Source organism: Aplidium turbinatum, chromosome 4, assembly GCF_918807975.1.
Source record: "Aplidium turbinatum chromosome 4, kaAplTurb1.1, whole genome shotgun sequence".
Classification (NCBI taxonomy): domain Eukaryota; kingdom Metazoa; phylum Chordata; class Ascidiacea; order Aplousobranchia; family Polyclinidae; genus Aplidium; species Aplidium turbinatum.
In genome coordinates this window covers 30,039,272-30,059,815 of record NC_137475.1, presented here as the reverse complement: position 1 = coordinate 30,059,815, position 20,544 = coordinate 30,039,272, and the positions used below count along the sequence as shown (strand labels likewise).

Genomic DNA, 20,544 nt, shown 5'->3' with positions numbered 1-20,544 from the left:
TCTTTGAGATTAATAAATAATTAATCATGTATGTTTGTTTTTATTGCTAAACATGGATGGAGTAATTACAATGGCAATAAGAGTGATTATTACGATTAAGATAATGTGCTGCGACCATGGTGTTCAAAATTTCAGTGCATTTGTCAACGATTAGGCTATTTGGCTATTTTCCGATTACAAATAAGATTACTATAAGTATCAAAACATTTGAAACCAGGGATGACAAATTTAGAATGTATAGAAAGCAGGCTATTGGTATGTTTCAGCATTGGGCTCAAATGTAAGCAAAATAATTTCAGTTTAATTTTTATGACGCATGCAGGCTTACGCTGATGAGTTGAAAATTTTGTTTTAGTTTAGCCCTAAAGCAACAGGGTTCTTAACCAGGGGTGCACGCACCTCCTTAGTGGTTCCCAAGGGAAACCTGTTCCCAGGGGGTACGTGGATGCTGAACAAAGTCATTACATTAGTTATACAATGATTTTAAAAGCAATGCTTGTTTACATAACTTCTAACCAACAATCTGAATGGTAAGTGACTATAACTTTTTAGCCGTTCTAGGAGCGGGGCGAGAACTAATTGGTGATTTCAAGGAGGTGCAAACAAGGAAAAAAGTTAAAGCCTAAGTGCATCGGAAGACAAGGAAAGTCCATGTCCGAGTGGGATAGTGATCTATATCTGCTACAAATATATTCAAGCCAATCCATTTCGATTAAAATAATTGTTGCAACGTAGGCTTGCTAAGCATTTAATGAATCCATTACCTATAAGAAAATAAACACTTACTTTTGCAAAATCAAAAGAAGATTAAACCAGGCCAAGTATATTGCAATGGCCCCTACTTCAAATTGCCAATGAAGTGGATATCCAGTAAGAAATGGACCCACGTACAGAATACTGGTAATAGAAAGCATCCACACAACAAAGTTGTTTCCATCTAAGAAATATGCTCGCCGCTGCAAAGAAAGTGCAGATTTTAGTCTCAAACTTTTGTTCACAGAAAAATCATCAAATAAAACGAAGCACAAATGTAATCTACCGGCTCCGTGGCTCAGTGGATAAAGTGTTCAGTGTTCACCTTATTGCAGAGTTGGCAGACCTGTGTTCGATGCACTGTCAATCAACTGGACATAATAAAACTTGCATTAATGTTCGTTCTTACTGAGCATTCACCATTGATAATATGAATTCAGGATAATAATATCTCAAAAAAGGATTATGATGTATGCAGCTGCACCTCTGTATGACTGTACTAAAACTGCATGCCATGTAAAGGGCTTAAAGCAATGCATATCTTGGAATGATGCAGCGCTATATCAACGTACAATGTATTAGTATCTATATATTATTTCATAGGCCTGTGTATGAATCAAAAGCTTTATTTGGTCGAAACGAAGGTGTTCATAAAACTTTCACATTTAAACTGAAACAAAGCAAAATATTTTGGAAATATTTCTGCTTCGAACAATCCTGTTGTTGAAATTTTTACACAAAGTTCTAGTATTTTATCACCAGCATTATTCGAAACTATTTGGTTGCTAACAATGAAACATAGCCTTAATTTGCAAAAAAAAAAAAAACTACAGGCAATTGTAAGAAGAGACATTCTTTTGCAGATTAGTAAACGTACTTGCTGAAACATTTGAATCAGTTGTTTAATAATTTGAATGCAGTTCACGGCAATGAGTTGAATCATCATCGCAGTTTGAAACCTCGAATACTGAACGGGTGTTGCAACATGGACTGTTCCGTTAACACTAAGGAAGATTATTTATTAAGCTAGATTGGAATTGAAGTGCTGCTCAGTGTAACAACAATCTCGAAGAATATGGAACAGCGAACAAAGATATATAGCCTGACGAATGCATTGCATAAAACTACAGGATAAGCTAGTCACCTAGTGCATCCAACATTCATTATTAGCCTATTTATGCTTTTTTTAGCTAATCGTTTAAATTTTGTAAAAATCGCAATTAGTTTACTTGTAGAATATCACGCACAGTCTAAGAACCACGTGATATAAACCGGCTCGGTGGCTTAGTGGTTAGTGCGCCCGCCTCTGAATCGGTAGGCATGGGTTCGATACCTTGTCGGGTCATATCAAAGACTTTTTAAAAATGGTACTGAATCTAATTTCTGCTTGGCACTGAGTAATGGAGTGGATTCGGGTAATAATGTACTCAGTTGCGCCTCTATACGGCTGCATTGACACTTTCTGCTTTGTAAAGCGCTGAGGAGCAACGCATTCTGCGATGGATACAGCGCTATATAAAAACTAACATTATTATTATTATTATATCTTTTTGCTTCTCCGAAAATTATTCCCCTTCAGGAAGGCTAGGCTACTGTTCGAAATCTCAGAGACTAAGTTTTTAGGTCTTATCAAGACGCGGAATGATGTATTGAAGTAGATTGAAGAATTAGCTTCCTTTTCTCATTCACTTAACCGTTCACTTAATCTTTCACTTAATCTTTGGACTTGTATGGCTGTAACCTATTTAAACCTCCACTCTCTTCGATTACTCACGTGGTGGTTTGGTCCCCAACATTTTCCCAGTGAGGTGCAGAGTTGACGGTGGAAACAATGTAAGTTATTGGAAACAAACTCATGAGATAAAAGATCAGATTGATCACGTGTAGTATTCTCCCGTATGAGTTCCTGTAGTTCAGAACGTTGTAAAATTATGACTAAGAGAAATTATTTTTTCAATAAAAACATTGGCGGTTTTCTTCTGGAACTAGCACAGCATAATGGGATCGGCGACATTTAGAGTTAATTACACAAAAGTAGTTTTCTAGTTTCTTGGTTAGTTGGTTTTGTATCTTTATTCTCGGACAGACAAAGCCTTTGATAGGTTATTCTTGGTAGTTTTCTCATAGGCTACTTGTAGAGGCTTTTGACACAGGGCCGGTTATCGAGATTGGCCGAGTGAAGTTTCCAATAGTTGAAATGTTGTTGCCGAGAATTATTCCACCTACTATGTGCCGCTGAATAGAGAGCAGCCCTGAAAAACATTGCTCAAGCGCACACCCCGAGAGCCGAACCAGCGCCGCATGATCTTGAGGCGGGCGCTTAACCTTCTTCGTCATAGACCTAAAAAGAAAACTAAAAAGTATGCCCGATAGAGGTTAGTATATTTTACAAGCATTGTAAAGAAGAGTTCTGAACTTGACTAATTTCTATTCGACTTTATAAGTTGACTGTTTGCAGGTGCGAGTTCATGTTTTCAATTTTAACAGGTTTGAGTTGGGGAATATTTATCGATTTCAACTTGTATCCAACAAATATTTTTTTTTTTTCCTGTGTTAGTTGTGTAGTACTGTAAGATCAGGAATTTTACTTTCACATTTAAGCTTGACTTGACAGCCCTGGCAGAAATTCGATTTAATATGTTAAGATTTTATGAAAGGATGTCTGAAGTTTGAAATATAAGATAATAATACACCCTATATGTGTATCATTTATAGAATACATGCTACACAATAAAAACCAATAGATTTGTACATGTAGTTTTCGATCATCAATCTTCTGTGCTAGTGTGTTATTCTAGCTTTTGTAATGCCAGTCTTCATTAAGTTTTGATTTAAGTAGATAATCTCTACCTGTATATACACTTGATTGCCGAGAAAAAAGTAGCCTATATGGAAAGTGGAACATACCATTTGTAACGCAAGTAGGCCATAGATACAGGATGGCGCAGACAATTGACTCTGTTGTAATCAACCATCGCCTAAAAACAAAAACAAAAACTTTGCACAGGGCGAAACAATTTTAATACTGCTTAAACTTTGCTACAGTGAGCAGAAACAAAACTTTTTTATTGCCATTTGAACTTCGTTATGCATTCATGGCTGCTTAGAGAATTGGCTCGATTTGTTGTATAGTTTGCAGATTTTTTTTGACTGTTGCTAACAGTTTGACTGCAATTTTGCAAAAGTTATGTTTATCAGGACATCGTTTCTAGCACTAGTTGCAACGTTCATCTGATGAACTTGTTTATTGTTGCTTTTACTTTCACTTTCATCAGATGAACGTTGCAACTAGTGCTAGAAACGATAATTGAGCAATTGTTGAACATATAAATATTTTTTTTAAGCAAACATCTATCGTTCTTTGTCTGGGATGCCACCTGATGAATGCAATGGAATATGAAAAAACATGATTTACAAAAAAAAATAATAATCAGACTCAAACTGTTAACAACAGCCGACAAAATGTTTGCGACTGTGCCAAACAAGCCACATCTTTTGATGCCATTTTTCAACATTGATATTTCTTCTGAAAAATGCTGCAAAAATCACAAAGTTCATGTTCATATGAAACATTGCTGTGGTTTTGTTAGTATTATCATTACGCAAATCAACAATGACGTTCATGGTCTACATCTACGACTGCAAAAATATCACGCGGGAAGTTTACTTCCTGCTTAAACAAAGTTGCCCTTTCATGCATCTACTCAGTTAGGTTTATCAAAATGTCAAGGCGTTGATCCCATATTGATAAATTATTCTGATGTAGCTGTTAATGGTTTTTTGCAAAGATGCAGTCCAGTTGTTTTCAGAAATCCAGCTGCAATGATTATTTTGTGATTTTTTACCGGAATTGCCAATATTTGCTCTAGCCTACGTACAACGCTATGATAAAAAAAATCTGACACAAGCACTGCCTTTAGAGTTATGGAAAGCTACGTCACATTTTGTGAGCAATTTTTAAAAGGTTTACTTTTGTTTTCTTGATCTTTTCAAAAGTAAAGAACTGTAGCGTTTTTTGAGGTTACTGACAGTTCAGGAACCTTGCTGCAGTTGTTTTGGCCTGATAACACTACGCACAAAAATGGTAAAACTTTATGCACAAATAGCACCAATAGAGCACTGCATGCAGCTGGAGCTACGCAAGCTCAAACAAACCTCAACACTATGACGCAAAACAGTCAATGTACCGTACGTGATTAAACGGAAATTTGAAAAGTGTTGGACGTAAATTTCAATTTATTTTTAGCAAAGGTCTTAGAATATACTGTTGCATCCTAAAGCCAGGGCTAAAGTTAGACTTGAAAAAAAAGCCGATTACTCCCCTACTGTAAGTGCAGATTCACTAAAAATTGATGTGCTGTAAAGTATAATTCACCAAACTGCTGTATAATCAACTTTAAATGATAAATAGCAAAACTAAATTAACTACAAGTTTCCCAAGCTGTTAGTAATCTCAACAAGCTTTTTACTTTCGAAAAGGTCAAGAAAACAAAAGTAGGCCTTTTAGAAATTTTTTCACAAATGTGACATAGCTAGCCGTAACTCAAAAGGCCATGACACATGGGACATCAATTTCAAAAGCCCATTTATAAACCAACAGCAAACAATTCCGAAGCTACGCAAGCTTACATTCAAGGCCGGCAAGGCCATGGCTGGGTTACGTTCAAGTTTCTTTTCCAAGATTTTCTTCATTTCCTTTTTCTCTTCACCAGAGCTCTTCTTCACGTTGTTATATGCTTCTTTCAGTTGTTTTTTCAGTTCATTGCGAATGTTAGCTGGAGGTTGCAAAAACTGAAAAAGATTTCGTGCCGTAAGTTGTACTGTGTAAGAAATGAAGTTCGTGCCATCAATCGCTAACCAAAGATGTTTTGGTATGATTCAAGGTAGTTCGTACACTCTGCTACATAAATGATACATCTCAAAAATGCTCTCAATTCCATTCATTGTAGTATTCTTGAGAACTTAAATGGACTTGTATATTACACAATACTCGTAACACTTCAGGTTAAAAATCGTATAAATCCAACCATAAGTTATTACTCTTCCTGAAAGCACTCACTTTGAAATGGTAACGAATCCAATAGTCTGGACTTCTAGGGTCGGCGTCAGATTCTTCTTTACAGCGATCAAGAACGGCCTGAAACAGATTTTGTTTAAAAAAAAAAAAAACGAGCGCAGATTCGGAATCAGCGCAGAAAATTCATCTAAACAAGTTCACCTGTGTCTCTGACTAAAACATTTAGTAAAAATATGTTAACCAGTGTTAACATACGGCAGTAATCGTCTTACCCATGCGAATACTGCGCTCCTGTGTGAGAACGATGTGCACACACTGAAAAAGTTGACCTTCAATTACGAGAGTCAATGCGCACAATCACAGGAACGCTCAAATCGACCCAGTACAATGGCTACCCACGCTGAGCGGAATTTCCCTACCACTACCGAAACTGACAATACTGGGAGTAACTCACCATCACAAAACATAATCTAACAAAAACCAAACACCCATCGACTAAAATCACGTCATCCCTTTCACAACCAAACAACTAAGAACTATGTTCGAAATCATGAACGGAAAAAAATATTGGACAAAACATCGATCATATAGTGGAGACATTACCAACGATCCAACGCTACCCCTCCCAGGTACATCTTGCCATGCAGCAGAAAGGAGTATATTAGTTATAATCGAATTTTATGCGTTATGCCGGAACTGCTGCCACTCTTTATCGATGGGGCTATCAAAACACATCCATTTGTCCAAATTGCAAAAAAAAAGCAGGCAAACTGTTGATCGTTTGATTTTAGACTGTCCATAGACGGCACTACCCGGTGGTTTCAACACAGTTCAGCACTGGGGAAAAAATATATTTAAAAACTGTCTAAAAGACAACGAGCTTCAAGCGTGAAAATGCCAAACGAAACTATTGCTACGGCAGTAACCATGCCAAAAAGTTTTAATCTGTTTAGTACAGTACCACAAAAACTTCTGGAAGATGTTGAATGAGGAGTAACACCGGTGGCACGATAGTGTCATCCACTTTTTGAAACTTTCTCAATGCTTCTTCCCATCGATCATGCTGAAATAAAATCGTACCAAATGTAACTTTTTTGATTTATTGAAGCACCACGCATTTATTTCAAGAAGAAGGTAAACTTATTTGTGAAAAAGTTGCATTCTCGCTGAATATAATTGGACTACTAATGCAACCACTCAACTTCTCAGTTTTATGCTTTTTAGGAAAATAAAGTAGTTGCATATAATTTCTCGCTTTCCATGTTTCACCGAGGAGAGAGTTGACTTTTGTTGTGAGTGATTTTATGACAGTGTTAAATTTTCGTTATAGCCTTATACACTTAACGTTTCGCTAATAGGCTATAGCCAGAAATCAGAAACAAGCTATACCTATTACTACATGTGTGCTTCTCTCTGTTTCTGATTTATTTTTTGCTATTTGTTTTTTGGGTTTTGTGGCCGTGCTAACTATTGACATATAGCCTACTACATGATTTTCCATTTAGGCACGATTTAACCCTTTCAAAGTTTTGCCACCTTTTCCCGTTCATTAACGTGCTGGTAGGTCTATCGATTTTTGTAGTTAGTATCTCTTTCGTCCCGGACGCGTTAATGACGAAAAATAAAATGATTGATGAAAGATGATTGATATCCGAACCTGCACAATTGCCAGACAAACTTCGTGGTTATGATTGGTGATTGCTTCTGTAAAGAATGTGATCCCATCATAGTTGAGAAGAAACGAAGCATTTAAATCCATCAGTAGCTGAACAGCGGCGGGGTGACTGGAGTTTGCAGCATAATGAAGAGCAGTGTTCTGAGTCAAAAATATAAAAATCTGGTTGAAATAAGATTTTTTTTATTGTAGTTTTTTTTTAGGAGTGGTTAAGAATATTATCATACCTTTAAGCGTTTGAAAGATAAGAATGCATAAATATTTTAACTGTTGAGAATTTACTGAAAAGATTATGACAGGTTAGCAGTTTGTTTGCAGTGTATTGATCTGTGTCGAGAAATTAAAACCAGGGCTGTGGAGTCGGAGAGATTATGGCGTGTCTGCACTCGGAGTCGTTAAAAAAAAGGTCGACTCTGGCTTGATACAAAAAGATGAACAATAAAATTTTTGTTTGCAATTTTAAACTGCTTTCAATATGACAAATATGACCAAAACTCTATTGCTTACAACTACCACACCTTTGATGCACTACTTCTCACAAAACTATTGATGGTTCTTTTTGAAGACATGATAATATTTGCTTATCACTTGCAAATAGAAAAGGATTCTTGACTACTAATAACCCCAGAGACAACTTTATTCCTTAAACTTAAATTTCTGAAGCAAAAGGAAAAACAAAAAGTGAAGGACAAAAAATGTTTAAAGCAAGAATAACTGGTCACTTACCCCATGTTCTTCAACTTGATCTAGAAGTTGGGAATGCACCTCAACTAAAGTTCGAATTGTCTTTGTGTAGCCGTTGGTGGCAACAACATGAAGTGGTGTCTCGCCTTTTGAATTTCTGTGAATAAGTGCCCCTCTGCAGAAAGTAGTTGAAATTATGGACAAGGCACACGAATGCACGGTGGCTTATACTAACACAGTGTTGAAATAAAACGTTACCTTGTCAGTAGAAGTTTTACGACTTTGGAATGTCCGTTTTGAGCTGCAAAGTGCAATGGTGTCATTCCATTTTCATCTTTTTCATTGATAATATTTGGTCCCTTTGTAGAAAAAGCAATGTATGAAATGAACTTAGTAAAGCCTGTGGAGGAATCGACGATATTTTTACATTGGTCTTAGTTGAAATTACTTGTGGAACCAACACTTTTATCTTAGCGGACAGTCAGTTTGCTATAAAAGCCAAAGCCACCTTTCCAGTACTATTTCTAAATCAACCAAATTGTGATTTATTTTTTCCGCTCTCGTGGTGAGCGCTTGAGCAACGCATTTTAAGGACTGCTTTCCATCTAGCGTCATCTAGTGGATGGAATAATTCACAGACAGCAACATTCAAGAATCAGAAACGTCACTCTGTCAACCTCGGGCCTGCGTTAGTGGTTCAAAGCCTCTACTAGTATGCAAAGCTTCCAGAAAATAAGTCATTCTCAGTCCGAAGATAAACATTCCCACGATCAGTCAAACTTAAAATAATTATCTCTCACAAAGATTTTAAATTAGATTTGTGTTGCAAACAAGTGCCGGTATGTAGAAGTTTCTTCCGCTTGCCATAATTGATATTACAAGGTTATACCTTGACTTAAATCGTCGTCAGTAGACCAACTTTGCCTGCTATAATAAGTTTAGTTCATTGTGTTAACCTTTGCCCTTGGACTGAGAAAACGTTCTTGGGACTTTAACTCCGGAAGCTTCAGCAATAGACTTACTTACATATGATTTGAACACGTAACGTATGTAATAGTCATTAAGTTTGGCACTAAGTTTCAACTCCCATGTTTTTGAATTAAATGAACAAAAAGTAGGCTAACCCAGTGAGCCAACATAACATAGATAATAGGGTGGGTCGAAATTTGGACTTTTTCTCCGATTTCATTGCTACAAACTTTTTTTCTTGCGAATAGTCATAAAACGACATTCCTGAAAATTTGAGCTTGATCGGACATCGTCTTCATTTCTAAAAATCGCGATTTATAAAGGTACCTGAAGCGATTTTTTCGAGGCTTGAAAATGGATTGTTTTTAATAGGAAGTTGTTTTCACGAGATTTGAAAACGTCATAACTTACTTAATTCTTATTGTAAAAAGATGATTTATGCGTCCACAGATTCAATATAATTAGGAGAATCCAATCCATTGTGTCCTGACTCCGAAAAAGGTTGACGTCATCAATGACGTCATTAAACAGTAATTTTGAAATAGCGATAAAACTGATAATTCTATATGCTTCATCTCTAAGTTATTTGATAATGAATTGATGTACTTTCCAAACATAAACATCATGCTGGTCCTTGATGACGTAATTGATGACGTCACCCACTTTATTAAAATGAAACTGTTAAGATAGCATCAAGAACAGGTGGAAAGATTTTTGTTCGCGAAAAACACTACAGTGTTGTTCAGAAACCTGGAAATCAGTATTTAACTGTTGTCAGTCCAATATCAGGAACAGCTGAAGATATTACAAATGCTCTCATGGACTGTATCAAAAAATATAATATGGTGCATTGTGTCAAAGTAGTTGGGTGTGATTCCGTGAATGTAAACACTGGATTTAAATCAGGTGTGATAACTGGACTGGAACAACGCCTTGGTCATCGTGTGTCTTGGTTTATATGCATGTTGCACAGTTGCATCCAATAAGTTACCCCTTCGACACGTCTTCGCTACATTAGATGGACCTACCAGTGGTGACACACCATTTAAAGGGCCAATAGGGAAGCTTCTAAGTAGAGTTGAATTTGAAGAAGTCAACCCTTTATTTGTGCCTGTGAATATGGGGCCAGGAAATTGTTTGCTACCGGAGCACATAGTAAAAGATCTATCGACTGATCAAAGGTATCTGTACGAGATTACCAATGCCATTAGGAATAGCTTTGTTTCATCTAAACTGATGTACGCAAAGATTGGTCCGTTAAATCATTCGTGGTGGCTAACTTTCGCTTCACGTTGCTACAAACTATACATCAGTGATCACAAATTGCCAAGTGACATTGCAGAAAACTTGAAAATAATTGTTGCGCATATAGTCATTCAATATGCCTCATGTTGGTTCAATATAAAATGTGAACCATTGTACAAAGACGGACCAAAGCATATCCTTAAATCATTGCAGTGCTGTTCACTTTTGCCTGATAAAATTCGAGACATTGCGTTGAAATATGTTAAAAAGAATGCCTATTTTGCACACCCGGAAAGGCAGTGTGGAACAAATCTTTAAAGAGCAATATTGTTATTTAAAATCAAGCGAATCATAACTAATTGATAACGATCCATTATCTATCAGAAACACGCAGTATTTTCCAAAAGCCATCATAGTGAAATGTAATTTAATAATGTAGATGACGTCATCAATTACGTCATCAAGCACCAGCATGATGTTTATGTTTGGAAAGTACATCAATTCATTATCAAATAACTTAGAGATGAAGCATGTAGGATTATTAGTTTTATTGTTATTTCCAAATTACTGTTTAATGACGTCATTGATGACGTCATCATTTTTCGGAGTCAGTACACAATGAATTGGATTTTCCTAATTATATTGAATCTGTTGACGCATAAATCATCTTTTTTCAATAAGAATTAAGTATGTTATGACGTTTTCAAATCTCGTGAAAACAACTTTCTATTAAAAACAATGCATTTTCAAGCCTCGAAAAAATCGCTTCAGGTACCTTTATAAATCGCGATTTTTAGAAACGAAGACGATGTCCGATCAAGCTCAAATTTTCAAGAATGTCGTTTTATGGCTATTCGCAAGAAAAAAAGTTTGTAGCAATGAAATCGGAGAAAAAGTCCAAATTTCGACCCACCCTAATAGATAAGCAATATTGATCGCACACTTAAAAATTTAGGCTTGTAAGACCCGTCGCATGTACCTACATTGGGGCTACAGTCTTCGCATATAAAAAGATCACAAAAAAATGTCTAAACAGAAAGCGCAATTTCATAAGAGTAGCTTCACACCAAACAAGTTTAAAGGCCAATTGATCCAAACACACCTGCTCGCTGTCCAGCAAGCGAGAGCACGCGTTGTATCTGCCATACATTGAGGCGAAGTGCAATGCAGATTGATGTTTCCATGACTTCAATCTTGTGCTAACTCCAAGAGACATCAAAGCTTTAAGACTTGCAAGATTACCCTCTTGACAAGCGTAGTGCATAGGGTTGCAACCGAAAGCGTCCGGACTGCTCATCAGAGAGCGAATTTCTTTGCTCTGACGACAAAAAGGCGATTCACTGTCTCTATCTTACAGCGTAATGTTAAATGGGACTTTTTAGATCAGGCACTAAAAACTCGTTTACTGATATAATATGAAATTTCGAATTAATTAATAATTTTGTCATAAGCAAAGGCATCTTATAAACTGTTTCGAGCACATATACTGGTACCGTAAAGCGCTTGCAAATTTCTCACCGAAAATAGACTTCCAATATCTTTGCTCAATGTTTCCGATAAGTTAAAAAGGTCTCCTCCTCTCAAGACTATGATGTGCATCATGTTTCTTTCGTCTTTGTCCTGAATCAGATATCGCGTCATCGCAATACCGTATAAATGTGCATCGATTTAGCGGTTGCAACTGTTGACCATCTCATCATATTTCGCAAGTGTAGATACAAACGATCTGTTTTAGCCTGATGTTGTGGGTTCGCTGTGGTTGTAGCGGTTTGCCACGAGCTTTCTGCACACAGTTCCCTGGTCATGTGCAATGACGAATCATACAGTATATTATAGGGAGCAGTCAGGTAGTGTTGACGCCAAGAAGATCGCTCCTTCTTAACATGGTTTCTAATATTATTTTTTTGTTGCATAGGTCGATATTTACAATGCTTTGCTCAGAATGACTTCACGTGCAGACCTATATATTTTCAGAGACTATACCTGATCATTGTATATTTAGCCTACTCCATGAGTAACAAATAACTACTTCAGTGAGTTCATCGTTTTTGAAGGAACAGCGATTCAAAAAAGTAGGATACGCTACACCACTATAAGTAAAGCCATAAGTTATGGTGTACACTAAAGAGTAACCGTACTTTAATCAAACAACTTGCTCCGAGTTCTATCAGAGTTTTTACGCTCGACCAAGAGCCTTGCGTGGCAGCCAGGAGAAGAGGAGATCTTTGATCCTTATCCAGAGCTTCGATATCTACTTCTTTTTCCAACAAATACTTAATAATTTCGGAATGACCAAACATGGAAGCCCTGCACAAAGTTTGTAAACACAGCGTAATAATGATGAGTGATAAAATCTAAAACCTGTATGTACAGATAATAGAGCTCACAAAATCGTATTGTGCCACGATAAAAAAAAAATTCTGGTGCGTTAAATGCTGTGTTATTACATTACATGCCTAAGAATCTTCAGGACTGTGAAAATATGTAGTAGCCTATTCTGGGACTGGCAGAGAAATATCTTGTTGTATCCAGAAATTAGAGCTAATGTTGGAAAATTTTGTCAAATAGCGTACCCCCTTTTATAGTCGTTTTAAAAATACAAGACCACGAAGATCAAGCTACCAAGAACAAAGATTCCATTAATCAATAAATTTCCAGTTAGCTCCGCCCCGTAAGTTCAGTGGTTACGCGCTAGACTCAAGATCTCTGCAAGTATGCGAAACTACCAGGAATAACCGATCAAGGCTTTGTCAGTCCGAGGATATAGATTTAAAACCAAACCAATATTTTATGTTTATTGTTCGATGAAACACAAAATTTGAGTAACAATTTTTTTAAGTAAGTTATTACAACACTGGTTAACAGCAAATTTTAATCAGAGATGGCTGTATGCATCCCTAAACGTATTTTCGACGCTGATTACAAAACGTTTATATATTTTCTCGCACACTAAGTTTGTAAGATATTTAAATTATTATTTGTCGTTAAAATTTGCCTTGCAAAACCTTGCGCAATTTAAATTTTACCACCAGTTTATTGTCAGTAGGCCGCTTACACCATACGTATTGTCAAATAAGAATTTATAAGATTATTTTAAAAGAAAAAAATTATGAAAAGTTTTATTTAATCTATAAGTATTAGTAAATATTAAAATGCAAATATTTTTAAAACCTGATGCACCACAGAAAAATTGAGCGCCGATTCGAAATTCAGCATAAAAACTCCATCTAAAAAAGTTTAGGCTACTTGCATCTCTGATTAAAACAACTTAAAAAAAATTGTTGACCCAGTGAAACCACTCATTCTGTGACAATTTTTCTGCTACCTGTGTAAAGGTGTGTGTTCTCGTTTATCAAGCATGGATAAGCAGGTTTTGGCCTGAGCAGGCGCCTGGTCAAACATCAGCTTCACTATTTCAAGATTTCCTTGCCCACAAGCCATGTGTAACGGTGTAGAATCATCAGCTTGCTTAGAGTTTAATTTCGCTCCATACCTAAATTCATAACATAGCAAAAACTTAGCAAAAGCAATATAGCAAGCAAAAGCAAAAACTAAAGCAAAAACTAAAAAAAAGCAAAAAAAATAGCAAAAATAAAGCGACATCTTGTTCTTCTACGCTTGAAACTTCAATAAAAATAAAAACATTTCTTCATGATCGTCTTTTTTGTAGAGACTTTTCAGTTGAACAAGACATTTACAGATAGATTTTATGAAAATATTACATCTACAAATGACCTGCTAGCAGTTGAACGTGTGTAGAATTAAAAAATCAATTTGATAAAATAACTAACTAGGTCAATTTTATCACTTAATTTAAAAACTGTTGTTGAAAATACAATCACTCAGGCTCTTACTCTAGGCATAACTTGATTGCTTCTATATTTCCCCCGGTGGCAGCGCTGTGCAGTGGGCTACTTTGTTCTTTGTCTGGGAAAGACAGCAATTGCTCTCTTGTGTAGCCGTATTTTTCACCATAATCCAACAGCAACTGCATCACGCTAAATGGAAGTGTAACAGATCAAACACTCCAAATAACAATATACAGGGTGGTCCACAAAAATGTGACACATTTCGTTTGTTCATAATTTCTACAAATCTGAAGATTTTTCAAAATCCTTTCAGCCGGAGATGGGTCATAGCTATAAGTTTTTGCCCTCAAAAGCACTTTTGAAAAAACTAACTGGTTTCTGAGTTATTTCAATATTTGATAATATGTTCGATCCATGCTCCTCGCTGCTGAATCATCGCTGCCACTCTCACATTGAAATTGTTTATTACTCTCCCTAACATGTCCCTTGGAATTCTTCTAATTTCTCTTCTAATGTTTTCCTTCAGTCTGTCAATGGTATCAGGATTGTCCTGGTAGACTCTATCCTTCAGGTATCCCCAGAAGAAGTAGTCAGGAGGGTTAAGATCAGGTGAATATGGCGGCCCAGGGGTTGTTGGTCCTCCTTGAAATCAATCGATCCCCAGGAAAGTACTGATGCAGATACTCAAGGGTACGATTGGAACAATGCGGTGGGGCACCGTCTTGCTGGAATACAGCTGTATTCAAGTCGGTCCCCCTTCTCCTCCTTACTGCTTACTGCTGGAATGAATTGTCGTCTGAGCAATTTGATGTAACGTTCAGTGTTAACAGTCACCTGGCATCCCTCGTCGTTCTCAAAAAAGTAGGGATCAAAAATGCCATTACGTCCTATTGCACACCAAACTGTGACTTTTGTTACACTCAAGGGTGCTTGCACATGCGCATGAGGCTGCGTTTCTGCCCAAAATCTCATATTTTGTTTGTTAACATGGCCACTCAAATGGAGGTGGGCCTCGTCGCTAAAGAGAAGCACATCCAAAAGACCGGGATTCTCAATCCGTTCACTGATTTGCTGACTAAATTCAAATCGTTCATCCTTGTTGGCTTGACTTTGAGTCTGAAGAAGCTGAATTTTGTATGGGAAAAGCTGCAAGTCAGCATGAATAATTCTATTGACAGAAGATCTTGAAATCACCACTTCCTGAGAAAGTCTTCTGGCGGATTTCCGTGGAGACTTCTCCACACTAGTTCGAACATCGTGAACTTTTTCGGGGGTTCTTGCGGTGGAAGGTGGACCACTATGGTTCTTATTGTTGTTAGTCACACTGCCAATGTCTCTGAGCTTCTCCAACAAGCGTTTGATAGTATTCCGAGACGGTGTTTTCCTTCCAGGAAAGTCATGACGAAAATGTCTCTGGGTCAAGATTACAGATTTTGTCGAAAAGTAATGTTCAATGATTTTTGTCCGCTCAGCCACTGAAAATTGATATCCCGGCTCCATACTACTACACATAAAACTTATAGCTGTACTCTATAACTAACCTGAAAATCAAGAGGTAGAATTAATTTTTATGGAATTGACAGATAAACAAAATATGTCACATTTTTGTGGACCACCCTGTATATTAACAAATTTAATTACTACATATCATTATATTGCTTTGTCTGCGTTATTTCAACAGAAATGTTTTAAATATATTTTATTTCTAGTTAAATGACATTAATTACTCTCTTGATCCAGCGATTGCTGCAGTGTGAAGAGGTCTGTAGCCTTGAGAACATTCTCTACATGGTTTTGCTCCTGCGTCCAATAGAATTTGAAAAGCTTCCGCATTGTTCAATCTGGCTGCCACGTGAAGTGGAGTTACTCCAGAGTTTCCTTTTGCGTTTTCATCAACCTGCGTAAACAACAAAGTAAAATATAAACTAATTTAAGTTTGTTAGTTTTGTCGTTTAAAGAAATTAATTTACGGATGATTTAATTATTATGATTACAATAGTTTCAAATTTACAGTCATTCCAGAAGAGTAAGTGACTATAGTAGACCAGTACACTGTCGCCTAATCAAAAGCATAACCCGTGTAGGTGGATAACTATAACAATATGTATTCTAGTTTTATTTGAAACTAAATGTTTAAATGTTTAACTAATTTTACCTCACATTCTAGTAACGTTTTCAAAGCTTCAATGGAATTGTACTGGACCGCCAGATGAATAGCACCATGACCAGTATTGTTTCCTACTAATGGATCAGCTCCTCTTTTAATTAAGTAGCGGACACTTTCCGCGGAGTTGTGCTCAACCGCCCAATGCAGTGGAGTTGCTTCAAAATCATCAGAGGCTGATAGCACTAAGCATTAAATAACATCATTTTTTCTATTGGCTTTTGTTCATTGGCACAAACTAGGCCTACAGAAGAGAATGAAGTTGACAACCACATAAAAAAGTGGTTGAGGCCTTTCCAAAACAGCTTAACCATTTGAAACCATAATTTTGAACCTATAAGACAGTGATAAAACACTGTAGCGTTCTCGTTTAAAATATTTCTCGTGCCATTGTTCTCAAGATTTTGTTTTGACTTTCGACAAACGATTCTATTTAAGTCAATTCACTTTTTTTTCAATAACGACATACAACAAAACAAATAAAATTCTTAAAAAAATACATTGTGTAATAATAGGTTGAATTATGGCACAACCAGAATTACAGCACTTAAAATTAAACAATCTTAATGTATTTTTTATGCTGTAACAATATCTCAGTAGATCTTGAAATTTCAAATAGATTTTTTTTTAAGTAACCCGGTTTCCCTATTTCCAACCAAAACCAAGAACGGGAAGACAAAGATAAAATCACAAAAACTGATTTAAAAAAACACACTAGCTACAAAAAACTCACAAATACTGTTAACACGAAGGTAAAAATAATTAATTAATTTGTCCTGTTGCTTACTTACGCTGCTCTCCGTTCGGAAATCCCAACAAGAAATCCATGATTTTGATTTGGTTTTCTGCAGCCGCATGATGCAATAAAGTAGCACCTTTTCTGTCTTGTACCAACAAACGATCTGGGTTTGCGTTACACAGAGCTGCCAGTTGTTTTATGTCTCCTTGCTTAGTAATCTGCAACATCAATCAATTTAAACAATACACTTAAATAGTTTTAACTTGAAATTTGTCTTCACAAACAACCTAAACACGTGTCACAACTAATTTCGTTTTCAGGTTTTGCACCAAGAAGCTCTCATCATCAATCCCACTCATTCATCTCCCATTGAAAACAGCGGCTGCATAGCAGAGTAAAGAGAGCCAAAGAGATAGGACGATCGAAAGAGCACCGGCGTAACACTACTTGACAGTATATGCTGCTGTGTCTTTGGTACTTTATGGTATGCCTAACGGTGGACACGATGATTGGCTTTCTCGTCTTTCCGTCCACTTCATGTGACCAGCGGATCTGAAATCTATTCTCAGACACACGTACATTCTTAACAACGCTTTTTGGATTTTTATGGAATAGACAGCAATATGAAAAGGTAAACAAGATACTCAACCGCCATCCTTTAGAACACTACAGCATAACTACTGACATGGCCCATTTGATGCAGATGAAATCATTGAATGCAAGAACATAAGCGTAATTAAAAATAATCCAAACACTATATCATATTTATACTGCAAATCACTTTTGCAACGTTATTGATAAAATCGTTGTAGATAGTAGTTTTGAGCCCTATCAAATCTTTACTTGACTGAGACATTTCCAAGATCATGCAAGATCATTAGACACAAATCGTTTTAAATCGAATATGTGAAGAAACAAGCTTTGAACGTGCAATAAATGGGAATTGCTGTAGACTAAATTGTGCTTTATTGACACACAGGTCAGGCATGTATCACGTATCAGTCTTCTTGAAATGTCAACTACTTCTACAGTATTGCCACACTGCCTGGTGTAAACTGCTTCCATTTTAAATTTGAAGCAATAATTTTATGTTAACATCCAGTTTCTTACTTTTTTTATCATCTTCTGAAACAATTGAGATTGATTCGATACATCTCAATGAGACATATTTGAAACTAGTTGTCAACGAATACCTTAATCAAAGAGAGAGATCGTTTTTACCAAAAAGTTGTTAGTAAGCTGCACTTTTTTATCACTAATAAAACGAAGTCACTACTCTAAACCGGTCACCGTCACTATTTACATTGGTTTAATTGTTTTCTGAACCATAACACCTTCATCTAAGTCCATGCTGCTATGTGATGGCAAGTATCACATTCGCTTTTGGTGGTCTCAAATAAAATAAACTAAACTGCATACAAAGTATACCACTTTTACTAGTATACCTCAAAAGCTAAAATTGCACGCATGTCATGTCTGACACACCATAAATACTGTAGAGTAGACAACAAACGTATTTTCTCAATCAAATACGCATTGCGGAAGCCTTCTCACTGAAGTCAGAAAGGAAGTCTTGTGAGAATCAATGCAGATACCTTGACATGTTATTCACAATTCATACAGGAAAAAGCAAGCTTTTTGATATGACAAATTGTGAGTGCACAGAGGCATATTGTAGCAATTGGAATCGAGGGGCAATAAATAACAAGGGGCAACAAATAACTCTCAAACAACTATTTTGTCCTCTTTACAAGTGTCACAATTGTTTCTATCTCTTACACGTGAAGAGACTTTGAAAAGATTGATGACGTAGTTTATTGGGATATCAAACGATAAACAGGCAATGAAATGATCGAATAGATTTACTTGTGAAATGATAATGAAATCCTTGAAGGACTATACCAGAGGTCGGCAACCTATGGCCCGCGGGCCGGATCCGGCCAGCCAAGAAAGATCATCCGGCCCGCAGCCACTCTTCAAAATTTAGTATTACATGGCCTGCCTAATTATAAATTATATTATAATCGAACGAAATAACAAATATTTTTTCAATAATTGTTTTGGTAGGCTCACGTCTTCGATTTGCAGCGTTTGTGTTTGTGTAAACAAGGGATTCAACATAAAGCGCCATTATGGCACACAACATATTATTTTTTTCAATTTAATGGGTCAAACAAGGAAAGACAAACGTAATCTACTCAAAAATAGTTTATAACTGCAAAGTTTTGTTTTCTAAAGGAAAGAAAAACCAATAAATCAGAAAATAATACTTTTGATAGCTACATGGTAGGATAATAAATAGCAAAAAACCGTATTGTATAGGCTACTGATGGCGAATTAGCAAAAAAAATGTACAATGGATGTTATTGAAACTAGGCCTATATGTCCAGAAAAAAATACATTTTAAATATTAGTCTTTCAGCAAAAACCGTAACCCGACAAATAGTAGAGATGTCTGAAAACGTAAAAACAGATCAATAAGAAATTACATCCAAGTAAAATTAATCAGGCAAAGCATTAAAAACTTTTAGTGTATTTCAAATTTAAATTTTCTCTTGATATACGAAACTTTTTTAAAAGATTCCGAGCAACCGAAAAGAACTTTGGAATGCGTTTGATGACGTAGGCAAACTACTTGCAAAATTGTTGATTGTTTAAAGTGAAGCAGACCCTAAAGATATCTTGATAAATCATAATACAGAAACAAAAACTACAGTACTGTACAATTTATTATGGGTTTTTTTTGGACAATTTTACAGCAAATCTCAATTTTTTTGTTTTTCCGATAACTGAGAACTCGGAAATAATTGTAATGGTGGCCCAAAGCAAAGAAGCTGCCATTCTATACAATCGGTATTCAATAGCGCCACATTGTGACGTCATAATGGACGTCACAAAGGCTCAACTGAATTGCTGGCATTGTAGTAGAGACTTGCGCCGTTATGACGTCACAAACCGGCATTATTACGTGTAATGAATACCGATGTTGGAAAATTGCAGCTTTTTTGCTTTGAACCACAATTACATTTATTGTAGTGCTCTCAGTTATCAAAAGAAATCTGAAATTTCCTGTAAAATTGTCCAAAAAAAAAACAAAAAACATCCGTAATAAATTGTCCAGTACTGTATTCTACACACTCACAACGAATGTTCCAATTTAAGCGAGTACACTGCTTAATTTCAATCACAATTTCTGAACTTTTTTTACCTTTAACATGTCGTCCCTGTGTAGTGCTGCCAAACTGTCATCTCCTTCTGCAACTGAAAGCTTATCTTTTTCCTCCAGTGATCGTCGGTCTTGTGGTTCGCTGTCCAAGTACCAACTCATGTTTGTTGGAAGAGGAATAACTTTTGACTTCAATTTTACCATCTTTGAACTCTGGAGTTAACCTCTCAAGCTAAGTCTATCTCCTTGGCTATTTATTTTCACGATGATAAACTAATGTAAAACAATCTCCAATCAGAAAGCAAAAAATCATTAACAGTTCA

The 20,544-nt window shown here is 36.3% G+C and overlaps 1 protein-coding gene across 1 annotated transcript in view; it reads right to left on the bottom strand.

Moving 5' to 3' along the window:
- Positions 1 to 20,425, bottom strand: part of LOC145769051 (transient receptor potential cation channel subfamily A member 1-like) — a 44,738-nt gene extending 24,313 nt beyond the window's left edge. Inside the window, exons 1-19 of the mRNA XM_082580647.1 lie at positions 20,264 to 20,425; positions 17,108 to 17,273; positions 16,308 to 16,501; positions 15,880 to 16,049; positions 14,198 to 14,341; positions 13,669 to 13,836; positions 12,482 to 12,650; positions 11,862 to 11,963; positions 11,446 to 11,661; positions 8,388 to 8,488; positions 8,172 to 8,304; positions 7,428 to 7,586; positions 6,732 to 6,833; positions 5,813 to 5,890; positions 5,383 to 5,544; positions 3,661 to 3,731; positions 2,528 to 2,659; positions 1,631 to 1,757; positions 787 to 956 (exon numbers count right to left, since the gene is read on the bottom strand). Of these exons, the coding sequence (XP_082436773.1) occupies positions 787 to 956; positions 1,631 to 1,757; positions 2,528 to 2,659; positions 3,661 to 3,731; positions 5,383 to 5,544; positions 5,813 to 5,890; positions 6,732 to 6,833; positions 7,428 to 7,586; positions 8,172 to 8,304; positions 8,388 to 8,488; positions 11,446 to 11,661; positions 11,862 to 11,963; positions 12,482 to 12,650; positions 13,669 to 13,836; positions 14,198 to 14,341; positions 15,880 to 16,049; positions 16,308 to 16,501; positions 17,108 to 17,273; positions 20,264 to 20,425 (2,726 nt within the window). The remainder of the gene's footprint in view (positions 1 to 786; positions 957 to 1,630; positions 1,758 to 2,527; positions 2,660 to 3,660; positions 3,732 to 5,382; positions 5,545 to 5,812; positions 5,891 to 6,731; positions 6,834 to 7,427; positions 7,587 to 8,171; positions 8,305 to 8,387; positions 8,489 to 11,445; positions 11,662 to 11,861; positions 11,964 to 12,481; positions 12,651 to 13,668; positions 13,837 to 14,197; positions 14,342 to 15,879; positions 16,050 to 16,307; positions 16,502 to 17,107; positions 17,274 to 20,263) is intronic.
- Positions 20,426 to 20,544: the final 119 nt, after the last annotated feature.